At 37.5% G+C, this 22,818-nt stretch overlaps 1 protein-coding gene across 1 annotated transcript in view; it reads right to left on the bottom strand.

Moving 5' to 3' along the window:
* LOC133527150 (E3 ubiquitin-protein ligase MYCBP2) overlaps positions 1 to 22,818 on the bottom strand; it is a 185,246-nt gene that overhangs the window by 46,416 nt on the left and 116,012 nt on the right. The window contains exons 42-50 of the mRNA XM_061864048.1: positions 20,646 to 20,740; positions 19,594 to 19,690; positions 17,964 to 18,092; positions 17,626 to 17,821; positions 13,085 to 13,234; positions 12,631 to 12,768; positions 3,320 to 3,431; positions 2,964 to 3,079; positions 248 to 430 (exon numbers count right to left, since the gene is read on the bottom strand). Of these exons, the coding sequence (XP_061720032.1) occupies positions 248 to 430; positions 2,964 to 3,079; positions 3,320 to 3,431; positions 12,631 to 12,768; positions 13,085 to 13,234; positions 17,626 to 17,821; positions 17,964 to 18,092; positions 19,594 to 19,690; positions 20,646 to 20,740 (1,216 nt within the window). The remainder of the gene's footprint in view (positions 1 to 247; positions 431 to 2,963; positions 3,080 to 3,319; positions 3,432 to 12,630; positions 12,769 to 13,084; positions 13,235 to 17,625; positions 17,822 to 17,963; positions 18,093 to 19,593; positions 19,691 to 20,645; positions 20,741 to 22,818) is intronic.

Here is a 22,818-nt window from a genome sequence, read left to right as displayed (position 1 = left end):
ACTGAACGAATTGACTAAAAGATTATATCAAAGGTCTGCTCAATTATGTAATGAATAGGGATGATACCACCCTTTTACTGACTACTAAATTTTAGTTAGCCATTTATTATAATTACAAAATAATAATGTATAATTTAGGAATTCAAGTTCGATGGTCTGATGAATATGGTAATGTAGTCTCGATTAGCAATGTTTTGCCCTTCACAAAGACTAATGTAAAAGTACTGCAAGCGTAGAGTACTTGTACCTTGCGCGAGCTGCCCGCAGAGCGCGGGCGGCGCATCGTTGGGCGCGGGCGGGTCGGCGCGGCGGTAGATGCCGGCGCGGTCGAAGCCACGCGTACTGGCGGCGCGGCAGCCGGGGTGCGCGTGCCGCATGTGCGCGGCCAGCGGCGGCGGCACGCTCACCCCACCGCACAACTCGCACTTCACTGCAACAACATATTCGTCTAATACGCGTAAGGAGAGCGCCGCGACAGTAGGTTATAGGTTATAGGTATTCGCGGGCTTGGTTTACGCAACTTGACGTCATATTATCGCGCTTATTTTGCGTGATGGGTTGTCGACACTACTATTGCCAATCCAACTCTATCAAGAAGCCTAGCAGACCCTTGATGTTGCCGACGACTTTTTGGAGAGACCCCAGCGAACCGAAGTATTGTGCCCGGTACTCTGCCACCCCTGGGCATTCAAGAATAACGTGGGCGGCTGTCTCCTCTGCACATCCTGCAGAGGGGGCTATCTGTAAGGCGTAGGGTTAATAGGTGTTTGTTAAGTGGGACGTGACCGGTCATGGTCTCAGTCAAAAGCCGGAGCTGTGGCCTTTTCAGCTGTCTCAGCCTCCTAGACAAACCGGGGTCGATTGTCGGGAGGGCTTCCTTCGCCTGCCTCCACGTGCCTAGGTTAGACCAGTACTGTTGGTGTTTTACCTTGGTGTTGTGTCGCAGCATGTTCCCGAGCCAGGCATAAGGCAGAGGTATAATTGGCTCCGGTCCTGCCACCTTCAGTTCCGAGCCTCCTCTCGCCAATATGTCGGCTGCATCGTTGCACACCTCTGACTCGGGCTTTGTGGCATTCGTAGATTAGCCCTGAGGTCAAAGTATAAGTTTGCAGAGCTTGTAGTACTGACCGACTAACAGAGAGTATGCGGATGGGGTAGTCCAATACTTTGAGGCGATTGCGTGTGCTGCCATTATGATGCCCATACATTCTGCCTGGAAGACTGTGTTATGGGCACCTAGTGGTGTATAGATATGTATGTTTAGGTCCTCTGAAAATACTCCAGCGCCAGTGCCTGACCTTGTCTTTGATTCCATCCGTGGAGATTCTCAGCTCACTTGGGTTGAGTCCTTCACGATGCTCTTCGTGTAACTGTATCTTGTATTTCTTGTCGAAGACGAATAGCCAGAGTATCCAGTCAATCACCGCTTCTATTAGCGGTTCCTTACCTATCGCTTCGTAGAGGATCTCGGTGTGTGGTACCCTAGATGGTCTCCAGAGATTAGTATTTTTGAGACGTACCGCCGTAGCTAGCGCTTCCTGTTGTATAAAGAGGTGCAGCGGCGGCAGGCCCAGTATGGCTTCTAGAGCCGCGGTTGGTGTTGTCCTCATGCAGCCCGTGGTCGCCATACAGGGCAACCTCCGGAGTCTTTGTAGTTTAGCTTTAACTATGGATAGTTTGGTGCGTGCCCACCAAACTATCGCACCGTAGCTTATTATTGGTCGTATGACTGCCTGGTACAGCCATAGAGTTTATCTTTGAGCCCCCAGGTTCTACCCACCATTCTATGACATTGCCAGAATACGACTGTGGCTTTGTCAATTTTGCCGTTTAAGTAATTGCTCCAATTTAATTTGCTGTCAAGAATTATCCATAAATACTTTACCTCCGCAGATAGTTGAAGTTCAGTGTCGCAGAGTTTGGGAAGGCGGAAGTTAACCAAATTGCGTTTGTTGGTGAACATAACCAGCTTAGTTATGTTGGGATTGACTGAGAGTTCGTTGTTAACACACCAGCACTCCACGATGGCTAGGGCAGAGCGGGTAACATCGCATACCGTACCAGAATGATTGCCGCTCGTCAGTATCACTATGTCGTCAGCATAGCCGATTGTGTAATAATGATTGTTATTTAGTGTGGTGATCAGGTCATTCACCACAATGTTCCATAGTAGTGGCGATAGGACTCCTCCTTGAAGGCATCCTTTTGCCACTAATGGCTGCTGTGTTTCACCTGTCCCAAGTTTGATGGTTCGTTGGATGTATATCGATTCTGGCATAACTGCTGTGATGCTGCTGAACCTAGTCCTGTCGAAAGCCCCTTCTATATCAATGAAGGTTCCTAAGCACATATATGGACCTGTTTTTGTACGCCACCTCAATTTTGCTTACCACTTCATGAAGCGCCGATTCTGTAGATTTGCCAGGGCTGTAGACATGTTGGTTTGGATAAAAGGGCACTTGAATTAGCACCCTCTCCCACAGGTATCTGTTGCACAACCTCTCTAATGTTTTCAACATGAAAGAGGTCCGGCTGATGGGTCTGAAGGATTTGGGGTCCGATTAGTCACTTTTACCTGGTTTCGGTATGAAGATAAACATGACCTCCCTCCATCGCTTCGGCACGTACCTATGAGCCAGACAGGCGCGCAAAACGATGGTCAGCTTCAGAGTGAGTTGCTCCGCGACAGTAACTCGCGCGCAAATTAGACTACTAATACTACTATACTACTACTACTACTACTACTAGAATAATACGATTTTTACTTTATTAATTAGAAGGAGATGGTTGGTCTATCTCGCGACGCTTTCGTGCTTTATTAAGGTACACGTCCATTCGGACGCGCTCGTCACTGTCCAATAACATGTAGTCTTTTAATTTAGGTCTATGAGAATAGAGGTGCCATCTATTGGGCATTAACATGCCGAGCACTGGAACGTTTACCTTAACAAGAACAGACATACCTGAATAAGGAGTTTTATAAACAGGCGCCGACTTCCAATCCCTTTTTTTGCGAAGGGAAGTGAACGTTCTTGAAATCAACTCATTTTCATTCTTTTCAGCAGTTTCTTTCTGATGTCTATAACATTAAAAATTATCCTTTGAAATGAAACATAGTTAATTATTTAGTTAAGCGTCCAGTCTTATCTCCCGAACCAAAAACATACAGCCTACGTTACAACATGAAATTGAATATACTTAATGAAATTCGGTGCCATATCGTTCTGAAGCCACATCTTATAACTTGAGTATAGTTTTATTTTATTCGTATATAAAAACCAAAAGAAAATAAAAGTTTTAATAAAAATGCGCTAGTTACTTGTCAGTGGCAGCACAGAGTTGGTCGGCGTCGTAGAGAGCGTCCCACAGAGCGACCAGCGCCCGCAGCGCCGGTGGCAGCACGTTCACTACGGACGGCGAGTTGATGCTGTCTGCAATGCGTTCACTTTGTTTAAGAGCGTAAAGCCACGATATTAGAGGAGGAAAAAATATATGGCGCGGGCAAAGAACTTGCGGCTGAAGAAACGGCCGTCGCGCGGATCTTTACCTTTTATCTCAAACTAGAAATAGTTATTTGTACAACAAGAGAGCAAAGTTTGATATTTCTTCGAGTGCTTGTTTTGAGTCCCATGCAAGCGAAAGATTCTATAATAGAATGAATGAATGAATGAATGAATTTTATTTGCGGAATACGGGTTACATAGGGTTGTTAAAAATATAGTATATACAAGTTCTCCATATTCTACTTAAACAAGCATGCAAAAATTATCTGTATTTTTGATGGATTGTTAGTGATACAACAAAATACAGAGACTTAGCCTATTAACAAGTTTTATCGAACAACATGTATACTATTACTATGTACATTTAACATTAAAAAATTCTTCTATAGTATAAACATTTAGGTCACATAACCAGGCATACAAATTTGTTTTAAACTGGTTAAGGCATAGATTTTTTATATTTTTTGGAATCTTATTATATATTTTTACACACATAAAATATGGACTATGTGTCGTTTGTTTCAAGCGAGCTTTAGGTACATATAATTGATCTTTTTGTCTTGATATCCGGTCGTTGTAGGTTTTAACTTCATGGTTTTTAGTAAAATAATTTTGATTGCTATGCACAAATACAGCCGTTTCGTATATGTATAATGAAGGCAACGACAGAAGTTTGTGTAGTTTAAATATGGGTTTACACGAGTCTAGTGGCTTAAGCGAAAATATAGCTCTAATACATTTTTTTTGTTTAACAAAAGCTTTTTGCATATCAGGGGAATTTCCCCATATGGTAAGACCATAGCGGAGTACAGACATAACGTAGCCGTGGTATGCTACTAGGGCTGCCTCACGAGATACAGATTGTCGTAACTGTCGGAGTGGAAAAATAAATTTATTCAATTTATTACATATATTTTCAACATGGACATTAAAGTTACAATGTTCATCCAAATGTATACCTAGAAACTTTGTGCTGTGATCTTTATCAACTTGTTCTCCGTTATAAGTGATGTCAAGTTCCTTAGGTTTGCTCTTTCTTGTGAGGAATTGTACATGTTTAGTTTTAATAATATTTATGGATAGGTTGTTGTTTTCTAGCCACTGTATAGTCTTTTGTAAGGTTTGCTTTATCTCTTGTTGATAGGTCAGATCATTCACGCACGGTATTATAATCGATGTGTCGTCAGCGAATAACACTGATTGATATCCTATAATCTTTGGCAAATCATTTATATAAAATGAAAAGAGTAACGGCCCCAAGACGCTACCTTGAGGTACACCGAATTTATTTGTTTTGTAACATGATTTGTAATTCACTATAGTATTTCCTTCTTCTTTAATTATTTCTGTACACTGTGCTCTCTCACTTAGGTAAGACTTAATCCAGCAATGAATATTACCTCTCACGCCGTACAACTCTAATTTATCTAGTAGCCTCTTGTGACACACCAGGTCAAATGCTTTTGACATATCTAAGAAAAGAACGCTTACAGATTGACCTTGATCTACATGAAGTATTACTTGTTTCAACAAACAAAAAGCAGCAGTTGAGGTTGATTTGTGCTTTCTAAAACCATGTTGACAGTCAGTAAGAAGAGTGTACTTATTAGCAAAATTGGTAAGCCTTTCAAATATTACTTTTTCAAATATCTTTGAAAGAACGGGTATCAGAGCAATGGGTCTGTAATTACACACTTCAGTTTTCTTTCCTTTTTTGTGCAAAGGTTTAATAACCGACTTTTTAAGTCCATCTGGGAACAAACCTTGTCCTATTGAAAGATTTATGATATATGACAAGGGGTTACATATTGATTTAGAACATGATTTCAGTATTTTCGAGTTAATTTCGTCGTAACCCGCGGTCGTGGTATTTTTAAGCTTCACAATTATTTTATGTATTTCTACTGGAGTGGTGGGATTACAGAACATGGTGTTGTCATAGCGGCTAAAGCCCTGAAGTGATGAACTGTAGTTTAAATGTAATTTATTTGATACATCAATAAAATAATCATTAAATATAGAGGCTATGTCATTTGGGTTAGTAATTGTTTGACTATTGTTTAATATTTTTTTAATTTGATTGGATTGCCGGAACTTACCGACCTTTTTACTTATAATATCCCATGTGGCTCGACACGCATTCTTAGATTTATAGATATAGCGGTGGTTACTAAGTTTTTGGGCAGAATGTACGCACCGTCGTAATATTTTTGCGTAACGCTTATATTTTATATTATTATCCGTGCTGGGAAATAAGCGTGTTTGAAGGTACAATTGCCGTTTGCGCTTAGTGCACATTTTGAGGCTTTTCGATATCCATTTAGCTCTTAGAGGTTTAATAGAGACTGCAACTTTTATCTTAGGAAAGCAAAGTGAGTGAAACATAGTTATAAGTTCAAAAAACGCATTAAAGGCACTATTGGTATCAGTTTGGCTATATATGTCTTCATAAGATATGTTTTCCATGCAGTGAGTAAATTTTAATAAATTTTCCTCACTGTAGTCTCTTTTAAATACGTATATTTTTTTATAGATATTTGTTTTATTGAGTTGTACATATACCATCTGAGCGCTATGGTCTGACAGACCCAAATCAAAAGTCTGCCCCTTTGCTCCAGACATATTTGACATAATGTGGTCTATACATGTTTGGGATGTACTTGAAACTCGAGTAGCCTTTGTTATGTGGTGAGTTAAATTATAATTGGCGAGTAACTGGTTATAAGATTTTGAAATTGGAGTAGTTTTGAGAATATTTAAATTTAAGTCTCCACAAATAATTAAATGTTTATTTCTAAACTTTTGTGTAATAAATGCTAGAAAATTATCTAGGTTTTGCAAAAAAAAATGTTCATTATTTTTTGGGACACGATATAGACATAATATAACACAGTTTTTGGATTTAATATCAATCCCACAGCATTCGAAATCATTTTCAAGGGCAAATCTATTTAGGTTAATCTCTTCAAAATCAATCCAGGGGCGAGTTAGTATACAAACACCACCCCTTTTTGTATTTATTCGAGAAAAATGACTAGAAAGCTTAAAGTTTGATAATTGTAGATTGCTTTCGTAGCCAGCTTGAATGAATGTTTCTGATAGGCAGATAACATCTATTATTATTTGTTTATCTTGAAATTCTGAAATCATTAATTCTAAAGTATCTAATTTATTTAAAATTCCGGCTATATTTTGATGGAAGACTCCGAAGGTGTTTTTTTCGGCGAAAGAAACGTTTCTGGGGAAATAACCGGAGTTTTTTGTTTGTCTAAAAAATCAGTCTCGTTTTTGTGAGGTGTAGGTGTCTTCAATGGGCCATTGGAACTATCTAGGATGGATAACATCATTGTACTTAAATCCTTAAAAACGGCGCGCATTCCATTATTATTTATGCGTCCAGACTTTTTTAAGAACATAGTATAATTATATGATAAGTTGTAGTTACTATCTAGAAGGTATGCATACTGCAGTCGATTTACATCTCGATACAATAAATCATTGAATATTTCAACCCTTTTGTTAAACACGTTAGAATAATCACCGCAATTAAAAGTAGGCGCACATATTATAATATTTGTATGGCAGATATTTTCTAAGCCGTGTTTAATACTTGAGACTAGGTTAGTATATTTTTGCGATTTTTTAAAGTCCTCTTCCCCAACAAATATTACACAGAAATCATGCATTGTAAAATTTCTTAACTTATCATTTAAGTTTTCTAAGAGAACTAATATTCCAACATTTGGGGTTAAATAATGGCATGTTTCATAAGAACTGCTTAGGTACTGCTCTGTGATATTCAGTATTTTATTAAAAGGGTTTGTACTTAATAGACAGACTTTACTCTTCTTTATTTTCTGTTTAGCGGAACTGTTGGACTTCGGCGTGCTGGATTTCGGCGTGTTGGACTTCGGCGTGTTGGACTTCGGCGTGTTGGACTTCGGCGTGGGCGTACCGGTGGTTGAGGGCGATGACGTACTTTCTGTGTCTATAGGGATGTTTTTATTCGGGCTGCTTGACTTATGGGTCATATCAAGAAGGGTATTAGGATTTTTATTCGTACTGTTTGAATTGAAGTAGCTCTTGGTCTGGTCCTGATCGATGTCGCTGTCGTTTAGAGAAAGGTTCAGTTTCGATTTCCTGAGACTTTCTCGTCGTTTTTTTGCAGAAGATGATTTCACGTTAGATTGGCATATGTGAGACAATTTATTAATTTTTTTAGAACATTCATTAATATTAGTTTTTAGGGAAGAATTTTCCAGCAACAGGTTTTCAATTTCTTGTTCTGCGCTCTTGAGTTTTATTTCTAGTTCGGTAATTTTTAAGCTCATAATTTGTATTTTTTCACAGTCACTTTCAAGCACGTCCGGGCAGCTTTTATTTAAATTTATTTGATTGTTAGTCAATGACGATGGTGACAAAGTGCAATCTGAAGTGTCATGATCAGAATCTGACAATGAGTCAAAAGAATTCTGTGTTGGAATATTCACAATAATTTCATGCTTAGAGGTCATTTCGGATTCTTGAATCTTATCAGATGCGCTGGGTCCCGGAGATGTAATTTTGGCTTTCTTTGTCTCTTGTGTGATGTTTTTTCGTGCGCCAGCTCTTTTTATTGACACTGTTGATTTTTTTCCTGAGGATTGACTTGAGGTATTTTTACAACAGGTTCGGCAAACCCATTTTTCTTTACCACTAGCCGTCATTAATGTAAACATTTTATATGATCTTCCGGCACAATCTAAATCATATACTCCATTGCATCTAGAGCATTTAAGTATGTCCTTATTTTCCAGACAACATCTACATTTCTTGCATATAGGCGCCATCTTCCGACTTTATCCTAAAGTCTAATGTAATGGTAGTTAAGTATCTAGTAACTGTTTGATATAGTTGCGCCTTAAGATTATAGATGGCGTTGTAATCAAAATTGGTCTAAGAAATGACTTAACAAAAATGATTGTTTACATTGATAAGTATATCATCAAACTACATCCAAAGTACTCATTTATCACTTAGTTTTTTATGTTACCACACTTGTATATGCGAATCACTTAAAACAAACGACCAAAATCACTGAAGTTTGCATTTATTTATTTAAATTCACTTAAAAGTCACCGTTTTTTGGCGTCGAATTTTGTTGATATTACACAAGGTTTTGTAAAGATAACACGTATACGTCATATTTTCAGTCCAAAGATCACTAATAACTACTATACTGTTTATATTTACACTATATACTATTTTTAGGATAAATTAAGTTACGGAGCGTTTCAAGACTATGTAGCTGGCAGTAGCGCCATCTACAAACGTCTATCTAGATTCACGAGGGTAGCGAGTGCATCTAATTTAGAATCTTGAGCGTAGTAAGAGACTCAAAAGCGCAAGAGATATAAATAACTTTGATCTCGTGTAGTACACAAAACTTTTCACGACAACAGTGAGAACATATTTGGAAGGTAAAAATACAACCTGACAAAATGTCATCCGTCTTCATCAGTTCATAAGTCATAAACACACGGGCGACACCCTTAATATAGCAACATCCATAGACTACGAAAACCGCTTATCATTGCTTGTTAGTCTCCATAGGTTACGGTTGCCAAATTCGAGAAAAACTGTCTAAAAATTGAATTTGGCAAGGAGTAAGTACCAGGGCCCCGGCGGCCGGGGCGCGTACGAGTATGAAGGTATCGCGGCTGCTCGCGTATCTTAAATAGTTATATACTATTGGCTTGTTTATCTCTATGATTTATTAGTTTTAAGTATTATTTATATTGAATCCTAAAAAAAGTATGGTATACAATAGTGATATAATCAAGCTTTTCAACCTCGTACCTCACTTTGGCAACTCAGCAAGCTTCGTTGCCAAAACACGGTACTCGACTGAAAAGCTCTCTATTATATCACGATTTTATAAAATACTATTAAAGTTCATTGTTTTGATTGTATAATAAAATACGTAAAAATAGTGTTTTTATGTTAAACTAAAATAGTACATTACGATACAAGTGCGAAAAATAGGAAATTCGAAACGAGTGGCGATAAATTAAAACACGACCGAAGGGAGTGTTTTAAATCGACACGAGTTGCGAATTACCTATTCGCACATGTATCGTACAACGTTTTACAGTACATATGGCCCTTTAAATGTTCGACACAGTAACGTAATATGCTACTTCTCGCACTAGTGCTATAAAGTAGCCCCATATGTACTGTAAAAATATATTTCATTAATTAATTATTACGAATGAAGTCTCGTAGGGTGTTTTGGAACGTAACGGAATGCGGCGTTGAATTAGGTATGCACTTTTTTGTTTCTTTTTGCTAATGACGTAAAAGACAATAGAATCCAAATATTTCGAATTTGTACGAGTATTAGGCTCCGCACGTTGAAGGAATTCGAATATAAAGGTATCTTGAATGTTATTTTGTCTCTCTCCGTGAGCAAAATGCGATTTTTCTCACTGTATTTAAGCAGCAAATTACCCTTGTTCGAGCTACTGGCATGAAAATACATATATTATACTTTGTAAACAAAAGTATGTAATATATACTTTGCTCGTCAGATAAAATTATACTGCCATGCTATACAGGATTAGGGTATACAATAGTTATTTGTTTTACAAGGGGGCAAAGTTGTAGTTGTTAAACTAATATTAGCTCGTGCTAATATTGATACCCGAGCAAGCGAAAGATTCCAAAGTTGAACCACGAGCATAGCGAAGCGAAATGGAATCTTGAGCGTTGCGAGGGGTTCAAGGCACGAGGGTTAAACAAACAAACTTTGCCTCCAAGTGAAACACAAAATTTTTCACCACACCGAAGAAACTATTAACTATAAAATACCTAAATATTCAAATTAAATCAAATCCAAATTAATGTAATAATAAAATTATCATTCAAAATCATAATTCAAAAGTCAATTCTACTAGCTAACATAAGGAAACAACTCAAAATTTGTATCTGATTACTTTGCCCACATGTGGATAAAATGCAACTTTCTCATTCGTTTTTAAACAATCAAGAGGGCCTTTACCAGTTGGTGTGGTGAAAATGAATATTAGACATGTTTTCATGGTTTATTTCTATCGAGCCAAGTTTAACAGTATTTTAAGATTTTGGTTGGAGTCTTCCCTTGTAAATATCATAGTCTAGAGTCGAACCAAGCTAACTCTGCGATGTATTTGCCATGACAATTTTATCATTAATGTCAAATTGTATATTGCCACTCCCTCAATTTGTTTTGGTTTATCCAAGTCGGTGCAAAGGTAGCTTACACGGACTCTAGTTTCCTTGTGTTTATAACCGACTTCAAGATTTCAAAAGAGGAAGTTATCAATTCGGTTGTATGATTTTTTTTTTATGTTTGTTCCTCCATAACTCCGTCATTTCTGAACCGATTTTGAAAATTATTTATTTGTTTGAATTTATATATATAGATTGGTCCCGTTTTTGTCAAACCTCAGTTCTGATGATGGGATCCATGAGGAATCAAGGAAACTCTTCAAATGTGAAAGGCATACATATAGTGATTTTTGTATTTTCTGTAACAAATCAAGCATTTACATTTAAAAAAGTGACATTTGATGAAGTGGAACTGCTGATGATGATCAAAATGGAACTCTTCAACGACGCATAGTACACGTTTCTGCGATTTCTCCTCTTCGCTGTGTTTGTTAAGTAAATTAAAATTTCAAAACAAATTTTTGTCAAGTTCGAGTTCTCACGATGGGGTCCATGAGGAATCGAGGGAACTCTTCAAATATGAAAGGCATACACATAGTGACTTTTGTATTTTTTTTGACAAACCAAGCATTTGCATTTAAAAAAGTGACATTTGATGAAGTGGAACTGCTGATGATGATCAGAATAGTACTCTTCAACGACGCTTAGTACACGTTTAGCGATTTGTCCTCTTCGCTGTGTTTGTTAAGCAAATTAGATTTTCAAGACAAATTTTTGTCAAGTTCAAGTTCTGACGATGGGGTCCATGAGGGAACTTCTCAAATATTAAAGGCGTTATATATAGTGATCTTAGTATATTTATCAACAAATCAAGTATTTACATTTGTACAAGTGACATTTGATGAAGTGGAACTGGTGATGATGAACAGAACGGAACTCTTCAATGATGCATAGTTCAATTTGCAATTTGTTTGGCAATTAGTTCTCTTTGCCAAGCAGTTAGGTTTTCAAGACACATTTTTATATTTCTATCCTATTTAGTTTTTTTAATAATTATCTGGTGCTTTATTTCATGCATGGTGTGAAATAATTTATCTTAAATACAGTCGAATACCCTATTGCGGGTATCTTACCAGTCAACCATAGGGCAAATCTGAAATGTGTCAAGGTGGGTGCAGTGACAAGAAAAACATGTTACCTCCTTTTCTACATAATTAGGCGTAGGACGCTGTCTTTTTAATTTCATTGTATGAAATCTAAAATCAACAATAATTGTTCTTTCACCGGTCTCCCTCATTGAAGTCGGTTTTTTTTTCTTAAAAAATATATGGCATTTTCCCCTGACTAAAACGTATAACAATGCGATATAAAACCTTTCGCTTTAACCCTCCGTTTACAGGTTCTTCATAATCGTACGTATGTAGTTTGTGGGTCCGCTACACTCAACATTCATACAACGCTCTTCTCTTCTCTAGTATAACGCTTTTAGGATGCCGGCGGGGTTGCCTAGGTTTTGCAGCGCTTCTGCCATGATTGCCTTAGATACTAAGCAATGATTTTGAAACTGCATACGTAAAAAGGCGGCGTCTTGACTGCATTGTCTGGTTCACTGCAGAGCCCAAAAAGCAATCCCGCATGTCCCATTAAAGTCAATTTTTCACTTTTAAATATAATAATACTTTAAAGTTCTAATATAGTTGACATATTTTTTTGTATGTAGTAACAAAAATTTCATCCCTGTTATCTAGAATTAAAAAGAATAATAATAATAGGAGTACCCGCATATAAAGTACTTCGATAAAAACTTAATGAATTGCATCAATGCTATTTTTAGTATGAATTGCATCAATACTATTTTTAGCATCAAGTAGGTAGGATGGTGACCGGTAGGATTGTCATTTAATATAAAACATTTACATATAATATTACGTATACTAACTTGTATCGCCTTGTGCCTGAGAGTCCTCTTCGCGTATAGTGACATCGACATCGCTACGTCTCGCCCGGCTAGCGCTCGCCTCTACGCCGGACCGCGTTAGGGTTTCCAGCGTTGCGGGGTTCATTCGCAAATACTGACCTATAATAAGCGATACATTTTAAATACAAACTAAACAGAAAAAAAAAATCTAAGTCGCTGTCTATTTTCACCCGCGTGGATGTTCAAATCCTCCTTAGTAGGCCAGTACTAACTTTTGACCTAGAATTACATATATCGATATTTGTTTAGGAGGAGACGATGAAAAGTCAGCTCTCTTCTCAGCCGTTTTTACGTCGTTGTCAAAATCCGCGCAGCAACTTACCAGCCAGAAAGCTAAATTCTCCTTCCTTGCTCGCCGTACCCCTGCAGCTTTTAGGACAGCGTAAAATGAACAGTAAGTTTCTCCTAAATTTACCAGCATTAGTGGAGACTTCGACGGAATGGCGTTGGGGCCGCGACACGGAGAGGTCGTGCGGCGCGCGGGTGACGACGCGCGCGCCCTGCTTCGGCAGCTGCGGGTGGAACTTTAGGAACGCCGCGCACGCGATCGCATCGTGCACTATGCCTGGTAGACACATTATGATACGTCAACATCATTACTAGTATGTTACGAGGATACTAATAGGTTCGCAGATAAATATACAGACTGCTAGTAATTAACATATACAGAGTTTGGCATTTATAAATGCATTACGTCATTTTTTGATTGCTAAAAAGTTTTCATATTATATTCGTGTATTTATTATCATATTGATAGTGATACATTTGAAGTAGACTACAAGTAATGCAGGCTCATCAGCGGCGTCCGCGGCAGCCTAAGGACGCGAAGTACTCCGCGTTGGAATCCACTTATGACTTCGTACCGGTACCCATTGAGACGGCAGAGCTTTGGCTTTCAGAGTTCTGTTTCTTTAAGGAATTAGCGCGTCATTGGCGTGAGAAGGGTTGCCATCCTCGCTCTGGCTCGTGTCTGGTCGAGTAGCTCTTCATTGCAGTTAAGCGGGAAAACGTAGCGGGAATAATTGGGACCTTTAAGTTGGGTACGATTCATGATGGGTTATTTTGGTTTTTATTTGTATCTCCTTGGATTTCACGGGCCCATAAATCCCGGTCTTTTGATAGGCTTGCGTGAGGATATACATTGTTCGACGACCAGAAGCATTCGTTAATAATTATTTCACTGATGTATTTATAGTTTTAAATTTATTAGAATTTATTATCCGATTATTCCGATTATCCGAGTGGATATGACGTCCGACTTTCAATATGGAGGCGTCGAGTTTAAATCCTGGCTCGTACCAATGAGTTTCCGTACCGTCGAATGATGGTCCCTATAACAGTTCCTTCATGTATATTTTTACAGTACATATTATAGGGCTAACATGTCATACAATATATCTATATACTTATTAAAACTGTATAAAATATTACGTTAAGTATATGAAAATATTATTGGGAGCGTGCAAAGCGGGTAGTGGGGGAAGCCGGAACGATCACAGCGCTTGATGTGGCCAAATGTGGCAAAAATGCTACGTGTGTTTCTGTCAATTCCCATGCTATTCCGTTATTTTGTTCACGTTTTTTGCTTTAAAATCATATTTACGATAAAAATAGGTCACGATAGCTAATAAATGGTAAACTGCAATGATACTGGACGAAACAGTAATAGTAAACTTTATATATATTCAACATCGAGCTAGAAATTAGGCTTTTATATCATATAGTATTATTCCAGGCTTACCAACGTAACGGCTAAACATTTTATCTAGTCTATGTCAACGAAGAGTTTTGCTTTGGATGTTAATAAAATAGTATGGCTACTACAGTGTACCAACATTAGGTAATTATACTCATAATATTAGTTATAATGACAGTTACTGAAAGCTCGTCAGAAACATACTTTTAGCACGCAGAGTTGTCTGTCGTCTGTCACAACAAACGTTGTGATAAGCGAAAGAACATATGTTTTAACATGAGTTGATTAAAACCTATGAAGAAGGGCAAAACTTTTATACTTGAAAGCATACGTATCCCCAGGAAGAGGATCACGAAGTGGGCCTCCAAAACACAATGAAATATACATTTTTTTCATTTAATTTGTAATGAAACAACAACGAAGAAAATTAACCGAATAATATAAAATACACAGATAATTCTTACTGTTTTCAGTAAAGCAAAAGTCAAGTGTGTTTAAATTAAAAACGAAAAGATTCCGCACATTGGTAACTGTATTATAGTAAACATTTTTAAGGAATAATCTTTATTTTGTTGAGCTCATTATTTGACAGCTCCCCAATAGTTGCGAACGCTAAGCGGCGCTGCCATCGTGCACGCTCCCAATATAACTTAAGGCATTATACAATGCGTCTTTATACTACATAAAAATTATATTTAAATAGGCATTATTTCCATTAAAACAACGTACAATAAAAATTACGTTATGACATTTTGTCAACACACTTATCATAAACCCTGTATGATGCCTTCAAATCCGTAACTAATGGCCAACATTACGATAGACTGTTTTGTTACAACAAATTTCTTATCTGTGATGATGTCATATGGTGATGTGATGTCAGTTGTAATTGCTTCATAACTACATCAAAATCGATTTGGTTATGACTACAAATTCGGAACATCTCTGCAAAAAAAAAGCAATTCGATTTGACCGCTATTCTAACATCAGTCGAGATGCCTTTTTATTCGAAATGAAATGTCAATTGCATACAATTTTGACATATCTCGCATTAGTTTGTATCGAATGATACGGAAATAGGTCCCCGACTCTAATTTGTCTCCGAATTAAAAAAAAACTACGAATGTGATATGCGTGAATTTTTTTTTATTTACTGCCATTCGACGTACAGTTTATCCTTTAATTCGTTTTAAGTATAAAATGAATATGTTTTGTTTTTAAAGTAACTATAGCAAAAGTTTCGTGTAAAATGAGCAATAAAAATATTTCCGTGAACCACATATCCGCGGCTTCCGCCATGAGAGCAACAATGTCCCAAAATTGGCTGTAATTTGGGTTAGTGAATATATCATAGAAATTTTATAATATGTGTGTAGATAAAATAGTGTATGTAACTGTACATAATTAGGTATTAAAACACTCGTGTGATCCTATTGAGAAACTCACTTCGTACGTTTCTTAAACCCACACTCGTGCATTTTAATGCCTTTTATTATGTAGCAGTGACATAAACTACTATAATGTTATACAAAGTGGCAATATAGCAAGTGTAGGATAGTTTTTATTTATACTTATATTAATCAATACACACCCGTTTAAATTGTTATGTAGTCTCTAACGTTATATAGTGCTTACGCCAATACTTGGGATTAGGCTGCCTTAGCGAGTCGTGGCAAATATGCCGAGATAGACACTACGAAGATGAAAGGTATAATTGATATTCGCCTTCTTGGTTAGCACGGCAGGATAGGAATGATGCTCAATCGGCACGTTGACGCTGACATATTCGCTGATCGTTGAGCACAATTGTGTAATATGTAATCAGTTTTGACATTAAATTAAATTTAGTTTATTTATATTGTTTTACCTAATTCGTGATTTTATTTTCTTATTTTCTTTGAGTGTAAGTAAATGACTATTTGAATTCGTTTTGACATTTTTATGCGCATGATTTTTATATTTTTGTATGTTAATATTTGATTCGTAAGCATGTATATTTATTATTGTTGATAATTTATGTTTTTCTAGCACGTAAGTGAACTGGTTTGAAACTGTAAGCTTGCATTGTATTCAATAAATAAAATAAACTTTTGTCTTCTTGTTTTCACGGCATTGTTCGGAAATGTGGCAAAAGATGGTCTAAAACCAAGCTGAAAAGTAGGCAATAGCTGTAGCACCTGAACCACCACTACTACAATGTTTCATTGTTATCATCATCATCTGTCATTGGTGATGGTTCAGGTCCTACAACAATTAGTATAATTTAAATCGTAAAAATCAGTTCACTTTACATTTTGACTTTTTAATTTTGGCGAAACTTTTTCCTTCAATCATAAAATTAGGTTATTTATAAGACCAATTACTTGTTTAAAAAAAAGAAACGGCTAAACCATTCAGTTAACGTTTAAGGCGTTTTTACTTTTGAAGCTGTTTGTGGTTTTTTAGCAAAAACGCTTCTAAGTTTAGAGTCGGTTTGAAGCAAACAACAGAAAAACGCCTCATAAAAGTGACAAATAGGAAAAAAATGCATGAGCGGAAAATACTGAATTGGATAGTGTAAATTGTGTTTACACACGCTAATTAATATAATATTAATACACGCTATAAAAACAAGAAACGCTATAAAAATGAGTTCTTCTAGCAAAGAAAATATGAATGTTGCTGGCTAAAATACATCGCTTTCTTTCAACAATTGTCCTCACGTTTCCTAAATATTAATTTCTATTAAAGTACTTATGCAAATGTTTTCATATTTCCTGGCAGTAGTCGTGAAAAGCACTATGTAATGCCTCAGCCGGAAACGCTAAAGATGGACGAGTGAGTTTGAGGGCCAACACGTTAGTGGAGGAGGTTGAGCGGTTTTCCGGCCTCTCCTACAATATACTATTGTCATCTTTCTTTACCTCAAGTAAATCACTCATATGCCCCTCAGTACCAAGGACCATTTTCGTTTTTATAAAGGCATCCTAGTACACAATAACATTTCAGAAATTTTATAATAGAAAGTTTAACTGACAACAAAGGAGGTCAGTTTAAATTAATACAAAATGTATAACTAGCATAAATTTGCCTCGATTCTAAACAGTTTTTTTTTGGTGGCTATTATTTTTCGTAATTGATCCTATTTGCTTTGAACAATAATCAACGTCTGTTAAGCTAGGGCAACGCTGCTAACTAAAGACCTCCCCACAATAACTAATATTTTAGTCACTTCCACAGATGATATTTTGTTACATCACAGTCGAGGATGGTCCACGTACCTTCATGCCACAGCAATGCAGCGAATATCGCTCGTAGACACTCTGCCTGCGCGGGGCTGAGGGCGTGCTTGCGCGGCGGCGGTGGCGCAGGAGCGGCGCGCGCGGGCAGAGGCGGCGGCGACGAACTCCGCTTATAGGGCCGCGACCGCGACGCTATGCGTTCACGGGCGACACTTTTGGGACTTATGTTCTCGTCCTAAGATAAAAGATACTTCATATAGTCAAATGATACGCACATAATGTAATAATGAGTAGGAAAAAATACGGGTAATTATCATTTATATCTGCGCGGCATCTGCAAGGACGTTAATAAGCTGCAATGCCTCCAATAGTCATACCGGCTTGGGCCCGATGTAGAGGTGCAGCGTAGCGACGGTGTCGCCGACGCTCTCGGGCGACGTCTGCGTGCCCGTCTGCGCCAGTCGCCCGCCGCCGGCGCGCGTGTCTGGCTCCATTCCTATGTCCGTCTACAATAAATAATACAATACCGTCTAAGAAAAACGAGATTCGGTATCTATTCCACCCCACCACGTATAGTATAACAATAACGAGGCCATCAAGTGGCTGATTGGACTCAATATGTATTTATAACTCTTTGTTTTCTGTTTATTATAATATGCCATACGTTTAAATAACAACTATATTTTACTATATTATATAACAAAACTAGTTCAAACTTGTACTTTATTGCGCAAGAATCAATTGCCATTACCTACGGCAGCTTTAAATAGTGATTACTGATTAACTGGAGATCGAAATCATGCAATGGGAAAAAAGGAAATAAAAAATTATTTGTAAAGTGCCGAAATGGCTTATTTAAAATATATTTCAAACAATTCTGCATACATACTCTTCGTCATCATTTCCGTCTATTACATAACTGATCTCTCGATATTATTAAGCTGTTTTATCTTGCCAAGTATTTCATGATAGTGATTGTGCAACATTAATTGTAAATTACATATTTAAGAACTTGAAATGACAACAAACCAAGAAGTCTTGTTAAGTGCATTCATGGTGAATAATTGGAGACCTATTTACGGCGCTATCGCTGACTCACATAGGCCGCCACATGGTGGCTATCTTCGCCGAATAGACCACAGATAATGTTGCATGCAACATTACTATAATTCCTACATATTAGTAGCCACCTATCTTACGTTTTGCGCCGTGATAGTTAACGAAACGAAAATTTAGGCAGACTAACTCTTAACACTTTGCTGTGCCAACTTAACAAAAAACATTGAACGTTTTTACGTAAGATTCAAATCAACAAATAATATTTAAAGCGAAAACAAACCACGTTGAAATATAATGTGTAAAGACTTGCCAAGTGTAAGGAGGTACAGAAGCCCCACTGGATGTTTAAAACTCATTCTGATTCCTAACCCAGAAGTTAGATTAAGAGTAATGTTATCGTTTTTGTTTTTACTTAGCTTCGCTTGTACAAAATATGAAACCTGTCAATTACATAGTTTATGAGAAAATAAATAAAAACGTTTAAGGCATAAATGGATGCCGTGAGGTTCCATGGGGCAGTTGAAGGTTGAAAATATGTATGAAATATTTTGTCCTCACGGAGCATCATGGTAATAGTTTTGAACAACAAACTCTGTTGGGAATTTTTTAAAGGCTATCTTGGTACACCCTTTTGTAAGTTAAATTTAGCCACTAAAGCTCTGGTTTCCTAGGATAGCGGTGCCGTTATAGCAGCCGTCTCCATACAAAATACTTCTTCATCCATATTTAGCCGTATTATTTTGTATGGAGACAGTCGCTATATGCAGGCACCGCTATCCTAGGAAATCACTGCTTTACTGGTTTTTGTTTAAGTAGGTATGCTAACATAAAGCAGATCAGAGGATAATCAAATCCGTCAAAAAGCGACTGAAGTAACCACGTGCTAACAAAAGTGAGTTAAACTCCCGATGCGCATGCAGAAATTATAGTACGCATAAGCCAACCAACCTCCTGAATTGGGTTTACGTCCCGAATATTGTCGCTAGAGCGCTTCACGGGCGACCACCACTCGTCGCTGTTACCATTGCTGCGCCGCTGCGTCCTTCTACCAACAAATATTCACTTTTTACAATATCCATTGTGAAGAGTAGATTGTACAGAAATAGTATTTTATACAATCGTGATATAATAGAGAGCGTTTCAGTCGAGTACCGTGTTTAGGAAACGAAGCTTGCTGAGTTGCCTAAGTAAGGTATCAGATTGAAAAGTTTGCTTGAAAAAAAACTTTTTTTTACTATAAAACCTAAATAATTAATTGAAATTTGTATCTCAGTAGACAAAAAAATTGTGCAACGAGGGGAGTAAGAGAAATTTTGGAAACGAGGGTGGGAATTAAAGACCCGATTTTGCAATATTCTTATCCCCGGAGTTACACACAAAGTTTATTATTATTTATTATTAACAAACATTCGTCCGCCATATTGTTATTGCTTGACAGATTAGAAATCGAAGGCACTATTCGGCATTCAGCCACGATTGAAAATTATGTAAAAATATTTTAAACAGCTGTTAAATTAATCAAATTTAATAATTTCAAACATAAACAAGAATATTAAGTTATAAGAGTCTGTATTTTAAAAGTAAAACTCATTTATGCTACTTGGTTTGTATGAATAAGTGACATAATAAAAAAAAGCTATAACTCCCTAGAGTCGTAGATTTTTTCTCAATCCATAACTGCAGCGGGAACAATATAGGCCGTTGTCCTTCAGTACACCTGTATGAAATAAGATCTTTTTCGAGCGTGATGACAATATTTTAAACGGCTAGTAAATTAATGAAATTCAATATTTTTAAACATAAACAAAAATATTAAATTATAAACGTCAATATTTTAAAATAAAATTCATTGATGCCAGTTGTATCGTATGAATTAGTGACGTAATTAAAAAAAACTTTTGAGTTATAGCTTTTTTTTTACAATCGATAACTCCCGCGGGAACAATATTTGCAATACCTACTGTAATTTTTAACTCTATGCAGTAGCATAGTTTACTTACTTTGGCGTTGGAATAGCGATGGATTCGTTTCGATAAATTCTCCCGCGTTTGCTGGGTTCCAGCCCAAATACAAAATGACTGGTACTGCTGTCACTCTGCAAATAATAACATTACCATTCTATTACTATGGTCAATATGATCATTATGAACTAATTTCTAAGTAAGTATGAATCCTGGTAAGGACATTTATTTGTGCGTTTAACACAAATATTTGTTCCTAAGTTACATTACATTAATAATCAGCTTCAAAATTTTAAAAACTATTCCGACCGCTTGCTCACCATTAACCCTCATATACACAATAATTAAATTTTGTTTGTTTGTGCCCAAATTTACTTATGTTCTGCGTTGTAGTCATTTTTGGAAATATCCCAACCTTTTGGAAAAACTAGATCAAGAAATAAAATTTACACTATCGTCCATTTTTTTTAACATTACTTTTGACACATCTCAGTGATCTAAAGTCTCCCTGCCAATTAGGTACGGTGGTATTGGGATACGACAAACTTCTGCTGTTGCTCTTCCGGCTTTTCTTTCTTCAGCACATAACATTAACAAATTGTTCCGAAAAATTCTAAAAACTGACCCCGTTATTAACTTGGACGTCCCTTTCCTGCCGGAGACCATTGACAGCTGGAAAACAGCCTGCCCTGATTCGGACTTGCCATTCACAGCACCAATGAGACGAGCCGCTCTGTCTGCTGGTACGGGATAATGTGTACGAAACTTCTACCTGCACCACAGAGCGCGCTCGTCTCCTTACTGCAACGAGATGGGAATCCGGTCATGGTTGCAGGCCTTGCCTACAAAGAACCTAGGCACACTACAGTTTACCAATTATTTTAGGATTTCTTTGTGTTTGCGCTTGGGGGTGCCTTGTGTGGCACCTCACCGATGCCAGTGTGGTACGAACGTAACGCGTTTTGGTATCCACGACCTATCCTGTTCCAGGAGCTTTGGGTATTCTTCACGTCACGTGATAACCTGAACGACATTCTCCGCCGAGCTTTCGTCACGGCTGGGGCGCCGGCGGTTCTGGAACCGTCTGGTTTAGCCCGAGATGATGGAGAAAGGCCGGACGGCATGACCTTCGTTCCCTGGAAGATTGGACGGCCTTTAGTTTGGGATGCCACATGCGTGGATACCCTTGCGCCGTCCCATCTTCCAGGAACGTCAAACAGAGCTGGTGCTGCCGCCGACGCGGCTTAACACCTCAAACGGCGTAAATATGCACCCATTGCCACTGGCTGTATGTTTGACCCTTTTGGGGTGGAAACCCTTGGGCCGTGGGGACCTGGCACTCACAGCATATTCAAAGAGCTGGTGAAGCGCTTCGTGGAGGCGATGAGTGACAGGAGGGCTGGCTCTTACCTCGCGTAACGCATTGGCATTGCCGTCCAGCGCGGCAATGCCGCTAGCCTTCTAAGCATCTTGCCACAAGGCACCGAGCTGGAGCCAGTTTTTTATTTATAGTTTTAGATTTTAATCTTTTCCCTTTTTAACCGACTTCAAGATTTCAAAAGAAGGAGGTTCTCAATTCGGTTGTCTTTTTTTTGTAATGTTTGTTACTTCATAACTCCGTCATTTCTGAACCAATTTTGAAAATTATTTTTTCGATTGAATTTATATACCTACAGATTGGTCCCGTTTTTGTCAAAAACTATATAAACTCAATCGAAAAATTATTTTTTCGATTGAATTTATATACCTACAGATTGGTCACGTTTTTGTCAAAACTCAGTTCTGATGATGGGATCCATGAGGAATCGAGGGAACTCTTCAAATGTGAAAGGCATACATATAGTGATTTTTGTATTTTCATCAACAATTCAAGCATTTACATTTTAAAAAAGTGACATTTGATGAAGTGGAACTACTGATGCTGATCAGAATGGAATTCTTCAACGACGCTTAGTTTACGTTTGGCGATTTGTCCTCTTCGCTGTGTTTGTTAAGCAAATTAGATTTTCAAGATTTTTTTAAAATATTTTATTTTTTAAAATATAATATTTTTAAATATTATATATAAATCCAAAATCAACACTAATCTTTCTTTCACCGGTATCCCTCATTGAAGTCGTTTTTTTTTTAATTATTTAGTTTTAGCTTTATGTAGTTTTGTTTAAGGTACCTTTTAAGGTAGTCTTATTTTTATATCCTTAATACAACGTTA

The sequence above is a fragment of the Cydia pomonella genome, chromosome 1, assembly GCF_033807575.1.
Source record: "Cydia pomonella isolate Wapato2018A chromosome 1, ilCydPomo1, whole genome shotgun sequence".
NCBI classification, from domain to species: Eukaryota; Metazoa; Arthropoda; class Insecta; order Lepidoptera; family Tortricidae; genus Cydia; species Cydia pomonella.
This window is presented reverse-complemented; position numbering and strand designations above follow the sequence as displayed.